Below are 12,182 nucleotides of genomic sequence, written 5' to 3' on the forward strand. Positions count from 1 at the left end.
AGTCTTCACACATCCCATGGGAATCTATTAGAGATAGATCTAATGACTCAGTCTGCGCCGATGATGCTCTGTATCACTGTCAATATCCGTCTCGGAGTTCGTTGGGTCCCGGGTTTGGTCATAAGGCTGAGGGGCACAACAAGGCTGATCGAGAATGGTTCAGTTAGTGAGCTCTTGGACTCAGCCGGGCCAAGTCACCTGCCCCGAAGGAGTCAACAATGTGTCAGATGATGGTGATTGTTGATCCCTCTGCTTTTAAGACCTCATCTCCCCTCTAGTCTGCAGGCACCTTTTCTTCGCACTTCACAATGTCTCCACCCTTCTGTGTATCCGGAAGGGAAGTGCATCATGGCAGTTCCCAACGATGAGCGGCGTTCACAGGTCGAGACAACAGTCGAGTAAGCAAACCTCGGTCTTCCCTGTTTCCGAAATACGAAGCAGGTCCTCACACATGAATATGAAATTAGTATTGTCGCCGTTCCAGCAATAGGCGCAGATTCAGAAAAGACGTGGATCGATGAGGGCGCAACCACGCCTTGGCTTCACTCCGAATTGACGAAACACATCCAAAATGCCCGTGTGATTCTAATCGACCATGGGCGATTGGGGCCCCAGGATGGATTGGAATCACTGGCGGACAGATTGCTAAAGCAGGTTCTCCAGAAACGCCAGGCGACGGTATGAATTCAGTATCTCTTTCTTCCATGGCTACATTGAAGCTGATCTGATTGTCTATGCCCAGAGCCCGCGGCGACCTATCTTTTTTATCTGCCATAGCACGGGTGGCCTGGTCGCTAAATCAGCGCTTGTCGCAGCTAGCCAGAAAACATCCAATCTTGAATCAATATGGTCAAGTTGTTATGGGATTGCCTTTTTGGCAACTCCACATTTTGGCTCGAGCTACCTCTCAGCACCCGAGTTTACCAACAGCGTCCACCACTTAATGCGACTGAAGCACCATATTCCACCCGGAATGCAAGAGATTTTCAGGCCAAGACATCCTCGTTTGATACGCCTTTGGAGCCAATTCAAGTCTATCTCAGCAGACATGAAGCTGTGGTCGTTTCTGGAGACGCTTGACTCGGAAATTAGCATCGTTGACCACGAAACCGGGACTGCTGTCGAAATGCACGTTCCCATTACCTCGATTCGGTCAGGAATATTGGATTTTGAGCACGAGAAGGTCATTCCTTTGACGGCCGATCATATTGGAACTGCTTGTTTCAGGGGTCAAGAGCTAACGACAAGGTTGAGTTTCATCAATGAGCTCCAGTCAGCTATTTGTATGGCTGTGATGCTGTCTAAGATGAACGATGCCCCCATGGATGTGGACCAGGAAGTCATGATTCAGGTCAGTGGATTTTTTGAAGACACGGCCCGAGGTGTCAGCGACGAAACACCGCTCAAGCTTTGGTCCACAAAAGCATCGCTGAAGGACTATCTCGCATCTGGGCCATCAACATGCCTCAAGGATCGACTTCAAAAAACGAACGGTATTCCTCCTGGCCTTCTCGATGATTCCTCGATTAGCAGCTTCGATAGTAGACCCACGTCCGCGCACATTCGATTGTCAATAGATGGTACTGTTAATCCCACCGCAGCACGAATGACTGAAAGGACTAGATCTGAGCCTATTATGCCAAGGCCGCCACTGAGAGAAAGCCGGAGCTTTGTAGCGTCCCTTTCTCCTCGGATACATGTCACCGAGCCACTTGGCGATGGTTACTTCGGTGTGCAGCAAGAGCCGGTCTCAGATTCGCAAAGCCCTATAGATCAGGCTCAACATGACGCTGAGACAAATAATACCAACAACGATGATGACATAACTGCTTTCAAGCATTTCTCGTGAGTTCCTTCGTCTTTACTTACCGTGCTTAATGCTAACGTGGCTCACGTATAATCTTAGAACAAGCTCGTCAAATAGATTTAGAACCTTCCTTCCAGTGCCCATGCTAGCAAGAGACAACCCAGACGAAGAACGAGCTGAAAAGCCGCGAAGGATACCTCGATTTGATCGACCAGAACCAGGCAGTGAGAAACTTCTCTGGATCCATGTGCCCTATACGCACACCGGATGGGTTCCTCCAATTCTAGCCCGGGCCTGTCGCGAGCAAGATAAGAAGACTTTGTAAGTTCTGGTATTGTATACTTATGAATCTTATTCTTCTGCTAACGCATGACTTGTCTGTTATCAGCTTTGAGAAGCTCGTGGATGAAGAGCATTGGTACTCGAACCTCATCAGAGCCCGTCATCTAGAGCCACATGCACGTTACGTGCGGCCGGCCTGCATCCATTTCAAGCAAGAACCGCACACGCCTTTGTGTGATCAGGAGGAAGAGCATGACCCTAGACTGGCACTATATGTAAGTCAAAATACCTGCATAAACTCTGTCCCTTACTGATGGACTTGCCGCCAGGTTCCCTACGTATGTACATCATGGTACCGATCCCTGGTAGTGTTTTCTAATTGTTGTTTAGCTTCATTGGGACACTTACTCGAATCTGGTCCATCGACGCAAAATGGTTGAAGAACGACTCAAGCAGGGCAGGTTTAGGCCCGTGCCTCACAATATCTCGACGGCGAGTCTAGAATCGAAGCTGATCTGGAAACTCTTGGGCAATGAGCCTCCGATTCATATACGCAGGACCCTGGATCAATTCGGATACCCAAACCTTAGATCGACGGTAGCGCGAGACGATGATCAGATGCTGTGGAAACGGACGAAGAAAAAGGTCAATTTGGGCGAGTTTAACAGCGCCTTACTCGTCGAGGACGACTCGGACAATCACGGCCCGTTCATGGATGGAAAAGTGCTCATGGTCGATCAACTTTGGCTTTGGATTGTCGACGAAAAGACTGTGGTGACATTCTTTCCTCATCAAGAAGCCACGACAGCCGAAGGAAAGCTCTATGAGCAATCGAACCTTTACAATAGCATCTACAATGAGTTGAATGGCGATTTGGCGAGACGATTCGAGACAGCGGGTGATCTTGCTGCCTTGATTGTGTTACATGCAGCTACTGTCCTGCTCGACCGAACGTTGCATCGCGATCTGCAAATCCTCCGCATCTTCGAAGAGTCCATCAGCATCCTGGTAAGTTCTCGGCCACTCGCTTCCTGGGACGCGTACGCAACTCACCTAGTCAGACTGAGTCCATGACGAAATCGTTCAAACGCTTTCGCAACAGAGGTTTCATCACGCGCCCTGCAGATTTCAACAAGAACGCCGATGGAAAGCCCATGACGGCCGCAGAGCGAGAGGAACGAGACCATGAACTAGCCAGTCGCAACCGCGAAGATCTCTCTACGTTACTGGAGCTGCGAGACATCATCGACGAGCTAGGCACCATCCTCAAGCTTCTGGACGTGCAAACCACAACCATCAAGACGATGTCCGGCTACTTCGAGCATAAAGGTTACGGGAAGGTATTCATGGAAACTTCGTTATCCAGACTCGACGACTACCGCAACCAGGTCTTGGAGATGAGGGAGAACGCTTCTCTTGCCCAGAAAGCGGTACGTTTGTGTTTCGCCCCGACAAACGAAGGCATCCACCACTAACCACCTCCTGCTCCTCAGGTCGAGAACCTCCTAGACCTCAAACAGAAGCAGGCCAATGTAGATGAATCCCGTCTCGCTCGATGGGAAGCAGAAGTCACGCAAGATCAATCCCGATCCGTGATGGTATTCACTATCTTCACCATCATGTCAGTCTCTTGCACCAGATCTCAGCCAAGAATATACCCATATCGCTTTTACTGATCAAATACTACATTACCACAGATTCCTCCCTCTCTCCTTCTTCACCTCCCTCTTCGGCATCAACGCCCGCGAATGGAGCGGAGAACCCACCAACCTCACCCTGGGCCAAATGCTCTACATCTCAGGTACAACTCATCTTCCAATAACACGTCTTTCCTTCTGCCATAGTTCCTCAGCACAACTACATTACCCAAATACTCGCCTCGCGTGCTTGAAAAGATGCCCGTACTCATCTCCTCCAACACCAACCCCTAACAAAAGAAAAACCAGGCCCAACCTCCTTCGCAATAATCCTCATCGCCCTCCTCGTCGCCTTCAACGAACGCCTCCGCGAAACCCTCTGGCGCGCCCAAAAACTTATCCTCAACCTCCTAGCCGACTCCCTCTTCGCCCCCGTCACCCTCGCCCGACTGCAGTGGCGCCGGATCACGCAGCCGACGAACATGTCGGCCTCCCTGTCAACGCTGGGCAGCGGCAGCGGCGGCGCTGAGGAAAGCCCGTCGCTCGGCGCCGGCGGCAGCCGGTTGCAGCGGTATCGGCGGAATCATAACTGGCAGAAACGGCAGTATACAGGGGAGGATGATTTCTGGCTACGGCATGAGGATAAGATGGTTGCGGCGCTGTCGGTGGCAGTGCCGGGAAATGGAATGGTGGGGGAATGAATTGCTGGACTGAATCTGCTGTATTCTTAGGGGTTTATGGATATGCGTAGCACTACTTGTTGCTACGCTGCGCCACCACTTGTAGCAATGAATCGGCTGCACCGACAAGTCCTTGCTTGATTCAGTCACTGTGACATTATACAATTCTGGATATATACTCGGCGCAACAGCCGCCGCACAAGATTCGTATAGACAGAGAGGGGGGAGGGGGATTTTTTCTGGGTCGCTCTATCGGATATATGATGTTGTACATGAAATCAGAAACCGTGTTGTACCAACAAAACAAAACACGGGCCCACCCTTTTTCAGCGCCATGCAGAAATGAAAGACAAAATGAAAACAAAATGTAGGAACATTTCAGAAAATTAGAGGACGAGAAATGTGTCTATGGTTCAGGCTCAATGCAAGATCACCGAAAGACAAAAAATGGCCAAGGTGGATAGAAGGGAAGAGAGCAGAGATGGTATCTGTGATCGTTTACCGAGTTCATCAGACAAGGGTATGTTGCACCAAGGTTGGCTGGCTATGGCCAAGCACTATGAGTGTATTTAGGGGAGATTTTCGCTGTGTCGTTGCGTTGCGCAGGATGAGGATGGATTCTGGGTATTTCTATTCTGAAGAGGGCAGTTCATCTGCAGATCGGGTCCGCTCGTTGACGTTTCGCGCCATCTTCTTTCCAAGCTCGTAGGATGAGATCATAATAGCGCAGGCGGGGGCGACCTTGAGACACCGTGCAACCCAGCCACGGAAGAGTCCCGCCATGCCTTCTTCACGGAAAATGTGCATCAGGAACTTCGGCAAGGGAAGTTGTTCGGGGTGTGGTGTCCCCTTCGCACGATCTCCGAGGGCGCTCGATGCTTCGTCGCCCATGTGTCGGAATACTTGTTGGCGTGTCTTTCCCACGTCGAACGGAGTGGTCACGAAAGCTGCAAGAGAGCCAGAGGACGCTCCTGCAATGAAGCTGTCGAGAAATGTCGGAGTATCGAGGTCGTGTGGTGTTTGGTGGCTGGAGAATGAGATATCGTGTGGCAGGCGATTCATGTAAGCCTTCTTGCGCGCCTCGATGAAGTAGCTCTTAACCTCTTCATATCCCCACCAGTATAAGCCGGAGAAAGGTACATCTCGCCACATGGTAAGAGTGAGCCCTCTCCAGAGCGAGCTGTAACCGTTGGCTTGGACCATCTGGTGTAACCCCTCAAGGGTCGCCTTGAAATGCCCTGCGCCTGTACCTGGAGTAGCTTGCAATCGCGTCCGGAACATCTCGATCGGACTGATCGCAGATGCAGCGGCCGTCCTTGCGACCGAACCTGCGACCAGTGGAGCGTATGCGACGGGGACAAGAGCTTTGATAGGGCTTCTGTCATCGGCTCGCAGCCAGTCGTAGCCAGCAAAGTAGATGATATTTGCCGGGATTCCCATCATCAGTGTGGGACTGAGTCCACGCCAGAGCGTCAAGACTCCTTCGTTTCGAGCAATTTTTCGTAGTCCATCCAGGGTTGAGGTGAACGTTCTGCGCTGAGTCTCTTCCACCGCGCACTCCGTCATGGATGCAGCGCCTAAATTACCGACACCAGGCCCGGCGACGCACATTTGTGCATTTTGACCGATCCAAAAGACTTCCCGACAACAAGCCGTAACCCCGAGGTCTGAAGGGACGTTTTTCAGCGAGTGTGTAGTGTGGGAGGCGAATGGGGACGTGTTCTTGACTGAGGATTGGGCTTGCAAGCGGACTCGGACGACATCGAGAGGAGTGGCTGCATGAAAGAATTAGCATTCATCTCAGGATCTGATAGAACCATGATGGGACGCGAGGTGGCGTACCTAGCAGAGCTGTGAGAACACTGCCGGTTGTGGCTGAAATCATCTTTTGAGTGATTGAAACATCATCGTGGATAGGTTTGGCGTCCAGAGCCGGGGGAGCCCCTGTTCCAGAAGTAGTCGCCATTGTTGAGGTTTCAACTGATTGCCATGACTCTGTCGAGCCCCCTTGTAAGTTGATCAAGTCGTTCGAGCGATATCGGTCTCCCGGCGCAAGCTCAGTTTGGATAGCGGACATTCAATCAACGCGATGGAGATGGGGGGGGTACGAGGGAACGTCTTGGCTGATTGTGACTCAGTCGGTCTGCACTTTGAAGTCACGTAGCCGACTGAAGTCTCTGAGATGGCGCGGGTGTGCAAGCAGCAAGGTAGGTATGAGTCGAGTGAGTCGAGGATCTGCAATAGACGTAAGAGGGGAGAAACAAATGCGTCAGAGAAAAAGAACGCTCGGGACGTCGGCGGTCGGCGGTGGCGGCTGGACCAGACACTAACAGGCTAAGGCCCGGAGATAATATTGATAAGCACTTGCTCCGTCCCTCTTCGACCAAACCCACCTTTTCGACCTCACATTCGATCATCAGTCGATCGCTGCAACCAATACAATGGATATCTGAAAGTTTTGACTTTGCGATTTATCAACCTCGGTGTCTGTCTCCGATCCCTTCAGATCTAGCCCATTGCTTCTCTAGCCGGATTCGCTGTCACGACGTTCTAAGCAAGTCCCGCCCTCAGCTGCTTATCGGTCTGGGGATTCGCTCGCCGAACTTGTCACAACTGTGAGAATGGAGGACAACGCCGAACTCGAGTCTTTTCGACGCCAGTGGCGCGAGGAAGTTGCACAAAAGACGAAATATACCCGGCCTACTCCTGCACAACCAAGACCGTCCAAGCCTTCGACAGCGCCGCCAAGTCAATTTCCACCTACCCGCCATGAGGCATCACAGCATGAGGAGGAGCACGAAGGGGCTGCCTCGATTGACCACAGTGAAATTATTCACGGCATGGGTCAACTAAGTGTGCATCCCTCAGATGAAGATGCTTTTCATCTTCCAGCTTCTCGACATGAACCCAAGTCGGCTTTAGAGCATTTTGAGCGAGCGGTTGAGAAGGAGGCAGAGGGGAAATTAGGAGACAGTGTACAACACTACCGCAAAGCATACAGAGTAGGCATCACCCAGGTGCTTAAAGTTCTGTCCCGATTGCTGACTTTGGGCTCCCTCCATAGTTGGACTCCGCGGTCGACAAGACATACCGTAACAAGTATTTCGCCACAGCGTGGAAGAAACCTACACAGGCTCCTACATTGGGCGCTACGACTGGCAAGTCAACCGATCAACAGACCCAAGAGGAGACGCTCACTTTACCGACTCCCGAGCTCATCGCATCTTTCGCTCATCTTCCGATCCCTCAAGCGGAACCGCTGATCGAGAATACTCCCCCTCCACCATGTCCTATATCCCACGTTCCATCAGAGGTTCTAGTCGAGATACTGAGGCATGTGGCGCTGATGGATCCGGCGGCTCTCTGCCGAATGGCACTGGTCTGCAAGCGCTTTGCTTACCACTTTGCACATGAGCAGCATATTTGGAGGCGACTCTGTCAGGGCACGGAGTTCGGCTTCAAGTCTATGCATTATTCATTTGCTTGCGACATTCACGGTAACCCGGAGCATACGCTAGGAACACGCTACACGCCTTTCCCCCGGTCGATGCCTGTTCAGATTCCTGAACCTCTGTCTTCATGGAGTGAGGTCTTCCAAGTGTTTCCCCGGGTTCGGTACACGGGTATCTACATTAGCACGGTCAACTACACCCGGCCAGGTGCTGCTGCTGCGTACCAGAATGTCTCCTGGAACAGTCCGATCCATATTGTCACGTATTACCGATACCTTCGTTTCTATCCAGACGGCTCCGTGGTCTATTTACTTACCACAGTGGAACCCCGCGAGGTTGTCCCTCACATCAGCAGAGAGAACGTCAAGGTCGCCCGAGCGACGACACAGAAACAACATCCCCGCCACACCTCGGATGCCACTGTAAGCGCCGAATCCACAGATGCCATTCCTCATGTCGCGCTGGAAGCGTTGAGACACGCCTACCGGGGTCGGTGGCGCTTGGCCAAGCCCGTTGCCGACTCTGACTCATCGTCGGAAGACGCCCAGAATGAGTTGCCCACTGCATATGAGTCACTGCCTGACAAGGCCGCCGCATCCCCATCAGATCCTCGGGACCTCATTATTGAAACCGAAGGCGTGGGTCCGAAGTACATGTATCTCTTGCAACTATCGCTCCGGTCAACTCCGGCAGCCAAGTCAAAGCAGCCCAACATCTCGCCGCCGAATCCATCGAAGAACACGAAGCTGGCTTGGAAGGGTTATTGGAGCTACAACAAACTCACCGACGACTGGGCTGAGTTTGGTCTCAAGAATGATCGCTCATTTGTCTTCCGGCGCGTTCGTGGATGGGGCTTGGACTGAACAGAGAAACGATTGAACGAGTTTAGATTGACGATGTTAATTCGACAAGATATATGTTGGCCACGTAGATCCTTCCTAGATACATATAAACCATGATCAATGTCACGAGTTTACAAAGCAGCATAACATATTCCACTTAAGCGGTAATGAGCTTCAAGAAAAAAAAATATATGAACGTATCCTTAACACATAAACTCAATCATAACCATCACATATCGATTTCAGCTCTCTCAATGCACACCAAAATACCCCCTAGCCCGACCAAACCCACTGTGAAGTGTGCTTATCAACCCAAGTCCAGCGGATCTCACCGCCAAGGGATCTTATCGATAAGGGACCGACCGCGGGCCCCAGCCAAAAAAATTTCGGGGAAAGTTTTGGGGAGGAAGCCCTTCTCTCCTCCGCTCGGAAGTCCGCCAGAACAATAAGCCCGTCGCAGTTTTACGCGACATGGGGATTGATTTGTGACCTGAATACAACTGCTATCTATAAATCTTCTACCCGGTGTTGAGCCTCTCTCTATACCTACAATCGCGACATCTTACGTCAGCCCGAAAACGCAAAATGCCCGAACGGGTCCGCACCGTCTTCGACGACGAGGACAACGCCATCACCGTTAGCAAAGCCTCTCCCTCGAATACGGAGGCCGAAGGAAAGGAAGCGCAATTACCGTCGGAATCTCCCCGCTCGAAACGGAAGGAATCCGAGGTCGATGCGAAGGACGATGGATTGAACAAGCAGAAGAGCAAGAAGAACAAGAAGCGGAAGGTCGAAGGAGGGAGTGCGGGGGTGAAGGGAGAGATGAACGGTGTGGTGGACGCCAATGCAGATGCAGAGAAAGCAGCGCTGCGGGCGAAGAAGGCCAAAAAGAAGCACGCTGCCCGGAAGGAAGGAGAGGAGGAAGTGAAGCCTAAGGATAGTGGAAAGCCACCGCTACACCACCGCAACAACAACACGACGGCGACGACGGCGACGACGACGAAACCGAAACACGGATCGACCAGGAACCACACCTACGGTCCGCTGCGCGAGAAGGCGCAGGCGCTCTACCAGCTGCGCAAGAACCTGCCGATTTTTCCCCACGCGGACGAGATCCGCGGGCACCTGCGCCGGAACGACGTGATGCTGCTGATCGGAGAGACGGGTAGCGGAAAGAGTACGCAGATCCCACAGTTTCTGGTCACGGAGAAGTGGTGTCGGCCGGTGAAGGCGATGATTTCGGAAACGGCGGAGGGCGGAGCGGTGGAGAAGGTGAAGGAGGTGCAGGTGGGCGGATGCATTGCCATCACGCAGCCGAGAAGGGTGGCTGCGATCTCGTTGGCGAGGCGCGTCGCGGATGAGATGGGCACGCCGCTGGGAAACTCCTCCCCGGCGAGTCGGGTCGGGTACTCGGTGCGGTTTGACACGTCGACGTCGCCGAGTACGCAGGTCAAGTTCCTCACGGAGGGGATGCTACTCCAGGAGATGCTGCATGATCCGTGGTTGACCAAGTATAGTGCCATTGTGGTGGATGAGGTGCACGAGCGCGGTATCAATGTGGATCAGGTGCTGGGGTTTTTGAGGAATATGGTATCGGGCAAGCTGGAGGGCCGAGGAGGAGTGCCCTTGAAGGTCGTGGTTATGAGTGCTACGGTTGATATGGAGACCCTCACGGGCTTTTTCCAGGAAGGGTTGCAGTCCCGGCGTGCTATTGAAGGGGCTACGGAGGTGAGCAAGGCGGCAGAGAGCCCGTCTGAGGACAAAAAGGAAGAGCAAGGCATCGCCGCGTGCCATATCAAGGGTCGTCAATTTCCAGTCAAGGTCATCTACTCGCCAGAGCCTGTCCATGATTTTATCGACGCAGCGCTCAAGGTGATCTTCAACATTCATTACAAAGAGCCTCTGCCGGGTGACATCCTGGTTTTCTTGACAGGACAGGAGACGGTGGAAGCGCTCGAGAATCTCGTGAATGAGTATGCAGTCGGAATGGACCCTGCCCTGCCTAAAATCCAGGTTCTGCCACTCTTCGCTGCCCTGCCCCAAGCTGCCCAGCAACGAGTCTTCCTTCCTGCGCCGCCCCGGACCCGAAAGATCATTCTAGCCACAAACATCGCCGAAACCTCCGTCACGGTGTCTGGGGTGCGGCATGTGGTTGATTGTGGTAAGGCAAAGGTCAAGCAATTCCGCTCGCGTCTTGGGTTGGATTCCCTGTTAGTGAAGCCGATTTCCAAGTCGGCAGCGATTCAGCGAAAGGGTCGTGCCGGTCGCGAAGCGCCCGGCTCGTGCTACCGACTCTATACAGAGAAGGATTACCTGGACTTGGATGAAACCAACACTCCGGAAATCCTCCGTTGTGATTTGAGTCAAGCGTTGCTCAACATGAAGGCTCGCGGTGTCGACGACATTATGGGATTCCCATTCCTGACGCGACCGCCACGAGAGGCTTTGGAGAAGGCGTTGTTGCAGCTGCTGAGCATTGATGCCTTGGAAGAGACCGGCAAGATTAGCTCGGTCGGGAAGCACATTGCCAAGCTTCCTCTCACGCCCACACTGGGTCGAGTGCTGCTGGCCGCTTCTGAGTTTGGGACGGATTGTCTGTTAGATGTTATCGATATCATATCGTGTCTCAGTGTGGAGAATATCTTTCTAAATACGACCTCGGAGGAAAAGAAGGAAGAGGCGGAGGTTGCGCGACGGGATCTGTATCGGAGAGAAGGCGATCATCTCACCATGATGGCTACAGTGCAAGCTTACGCTGCCGAGAACACCGATCGGAAAGCGTGGGCTGAGAGACATCTCGTCTCCCACCGGGCCATGCAGTCTGTTATGGTATTTTCCCTCTCGTGTGATTAGTGATGCGTCCCGGGTGTCGAATTTCCACTAACCATCACGCCTGCCACAGGATGTTCGCAAACAACTTACCGCGCAGTGCCGGCAAGCCAAGCTTCTCCCCAACGATACGCGGGGCTCTCCTACCACCAATAGCTCCTCCTCTCCGATGTTCATTCTGAAGAGTTTCCTTCGAGGATTCGCTACGAACACGGCGCGCCTCGTACCGGATGGCAGCTATCGTACGGTGGTAGGGAACCAGACGGTGGCGATCCATCCGTCGAGCGTGTTGTTTGGCAAAAAGGTGGAGGCGATCCTGTACAACGAGTTTGTTTTTACGAACCGTAGTTACGCGCGTGGGGTGAGCGCCGTGCAGATGGATTGGGTCGGAGAAGCGTTGTCTGGGTAGGATTTTCTTGGTACTCAGTAGACTATGTCTGCTTGCTTTTCCTAGTCTGCAGCCCCCCCAACCCTGTAAATAGATAGATGGGTGCAGCTTTCGATAGACCGACCTATTATACCCACCTTCTCCGATTACTGAAGTCGAATTCGTGTAGAAAGTGGGGTGGGCCTTGGCTGCCCCCTGACAGTCAGTCAGTCAGCTTTGCCTTGAACCATGCAGCGAAGATCAAGGATGACATGTCATTGAGATC

The 12,182-nt window shown here is 52.6% G+C and overlaps 4 protein-coding genes across 4 annotated transcripts; 3 read left to right on the top strand and 1 right to left on the bottom strand.

The window, feature by feature from the left end:
- The first annotated feature begins 303 nt into the window (after positions 1-303).
- Positions 304-4,535, top strand: BO82DRAFT_183049 (uncharacterized protein). The gene is made up of 10 exons (XM_025630443.1): positions 304-398; positions 468-678; positions 743-1,845; positions 1,907-2,128; positions 2,196-2,364; positions 2,419-2,427; positions 2,480-3,097; positions 3,151-3,519; positions 3,583-3,710; positions 3,787-4,535. Exons 1-10 carry the CDS (start codon positions 349-351, stop codon positions 4,253-4,255), a joined length of 3,348 nt encoding a protein of 1,115 aa, XP_025495496.1. The 5' UTR covers positions 304-348; the 3' UTR covers positions 4,256-4,535.
- A 4-nt stretch (positions 4,536-4,539) lies between these two features.
- On the bottom strand, positions 4,540-6,639 carry BO82DRAFT_351152 (putative mitochondrial carrier protein). The gene is made up of 2 exons (XM_025634346.1): positions 6,249-6,639; positions 4,540-6,181 (listed from the first exon to the last, which is right to left on the bottom strand). The coding sequence occupies exons 1-2, from the start codon at positions 6,481-6,483 to the stop codon at positions 5,037-5,039; spliced, it is 1,380 nt and encodes a 459-aa protein (XP_025495497.1). The 5' UTR covers positions 6,484-6,639; the 3' UTR covers positions 4,540-5,036.
- Positions 6,640-6,808: 169 nt separating this feature from the next.
- BO82DRAFT_302512 (putative F-box protein (Pof7)) lies at positions 6,809-8,843 on the top strand. The gene is made up of 2 exons (XM_025632125.1): positions 6,809-7,408; positions 7,471-8,843. Exons 1-2 carry the CDS (start codon positions 7,028-7,030, stop codon positions 8,719-8,721), a joined length of 1,632 nt encoding a protein of 543 aa, XP_025495498.1. The 5' UTR covers positions 6,809-7,027; the 3' UTR covers positions 8,722-8,843.
- A 297-nt stretch (positions 8,844-9,140) lies between these two features.
- Positions 9,141-11,976, top strand: BO82DRAFT_351154 (putative ATP-dependent RNA helicase (Hrh1)). The gene is made up of 3 exons (XM_025634347.1): positions 9,141-10,893; positions 11,014-11,528; positions 11,602-11,976. Exons 1-3 carry the CDS (start codon positions 9,286-9,288, stop codon positions 11,936-11,938), a joined length of 2,460 nt encoding a protein of 819 aa, XP_025495499.1. The 5' UTR covers positions 9,141-9,285; the 3' UTR covers positions 11,939-11,976.
- The last annotated feature ends 206 nt before the right edge of the window (positions 11,977-12,182 follow it).

Source organism: Aspergillus uvarum (genome assembly GCF_003184745.1).
Source record: "Aspergillus uvarum CBS 121591 unplaced genomic scaffold BO82scaffold_7, whole genome shotgun sequence".
Taxonomy (NCBI): Eukaryota; Fungi; Ascomycota; class Eurotiomycetes; order Eurotiales; family Aspergillaceae; genus Aspergillus; species Aspergillus uvarum.